This window comes from Octopus bimaculoides, chromosome 8 (genome assembly GCF_001194135.2).
Source record: "Octopus bimaculoides isolate UCB-OBI-ISO-001 chromosome 8, ASM119413v2, whole genome shotgun sequence".
NCBI lineage: Eukaryota > Metazoa > Mollusca > Cephalopoda > Octopoda > Octopodidae > Octopus > Octopus bimaculoides.
The window spans coordinates 72502769-72504320 of NC_068988.1; the positions used below are offsets into that span (position 1 = coordinate 72502769).

The 1552-nt window shown below is 34.1% G+C and overlaps 1 protein-coding gene across 2 annotated transcripts in view; it reads right to left on the reverse strand.

The window, feature by feature from the left end:
* LOC106872647 (integrin beta-3) overlaps positions 1–993 on the reverse strand; it is an 82904-nt gene extending 81911 nt beyond the window's left edge. For both annotated transcript variants that reach the window (XM_014919709.2, XM_014919708.2), the window contains exon 1: positions 583–993. In XM_014919709.2, the coding sequence (XP_014775195.1) occupies positions 583–643 (61 nt within the window). In that variant the 5' untranslated portion in view covers positions 644–993. The remainder of the gene's footprint in view (positions 1–582) is intronic.
* Positions 994–1552: the final 559 nt, after the last annotated feature.

The window sequence follows — 1552 nt, forward strand, 5'->3', positions numbered from 1 at the left end:
GAGTAGGCTGTTCCGTTGATCGGATCAACTGGAACCCTCGACGTCGTAAGTGACGGAGTGCCAACAACAACATGTATGTATGTATGTATGTATGTATGTACGCACGTATATGTTTGCATGTATGTACGCACATATATATGTATGCATGCATGTACGCACGTATATATGTATGTATGTATGTATGTATGTATGTATGTATGTATGTGTGTACGTATATATGTATGCATACATGCATGGATATTTTAGTTGTTTTCAGTGACGGGTAAAATAGGAATTTATGAAAACATGCCTTTCTCAAAGTAGATTAGGTCTCAGTGAGAATCGAAATGAAGAGATGCTTGATCTCGTCTTGATTTTACTGCTGCACCAAACAGATGCTCTCCTGCTGTAATAACAGTTGAATTACTACAAAACAATTACGATAACTTTGCTGCAGTGAATTTAAAACCACCGCTAAAGTATATTTTTTAGTGCAAATAATGTTGTAAACAATAACAAAAAAACCTGAAATTTGAACCTGGCAGTAACGAAATAAATATGAATACAAGTTTATAGATTCGAAAGAAGAATATTAAAACTTACCTGATGTGAAACTATGCATTGTTTTAATAATCAAAAGTAGACTAAACACTAACTTCAACATGTTTGAGCGATTTTTTCTTTCTATATCTGGAAATCAATCAGTATTTCTTCATAAGAATGGGAAAATGTCCGATAGTGATTAACTGTTTATGTTTAACTATATTTCTGTGTGTCTCTTAATGTATGTGAGTGGGTGTGTGTGCATTGGTTTGTCTTAATATGTGTAGGTATGTGTGTTACTGTACGTGAAAGTGCGGGAGAGTGTGTATAAGTGTAAGAGACTGACTGTGTAAGAGTATATGTAATAGAATGAGACTGTGTGAGAGTGTGAATGAGTGTGTTGTCAGTGAATCCTGTGGTGGTTTTATAAGCAGGATGTGTGGCTAAGTTGTCTTAACACAAACACAATTGTTAAACGCTTAACTCTTTTATTATACTCTTTTCTTCCTTCAGTTTATATAAACTTGTTTATTGAAGTCAAAGCTTCACCTCTTTCAACTCACAACGATCGATAAAACAAGTTCAAGTAATTTGCAAGAATCGATTAAATACGACACTCTTCTATTAAAATTATAATCATATTAATATATCGATATGATTTCAGTTGTTCATGTTATTGATGTGTTACTGGACCCACAATATATCTACGATTGCAATATCTAATCGAGTACTTTGCATTTTATTAATATATTTGAATGTGATATGAGGGTGGTTTGCCTACTATTTCTTGCAGATGGAGCGACTACATACGGGCTCACCCAATTGTGCGTTTGCGTTTCAGTTTATTGATAGAGAAAAGAAATGCATATAAGATGTTGAAAGTGAGGGGAAATGGCAAAATCTAAAAATCAAAATCAACGCTGTCGATTAAAAACACACACACACACACACACAAACACATCCATATATATATATATATATGTGTGTGTGTGTGTGTGTGTGTGTGTGTGTGTGTGTGTGTGTGTGTGTG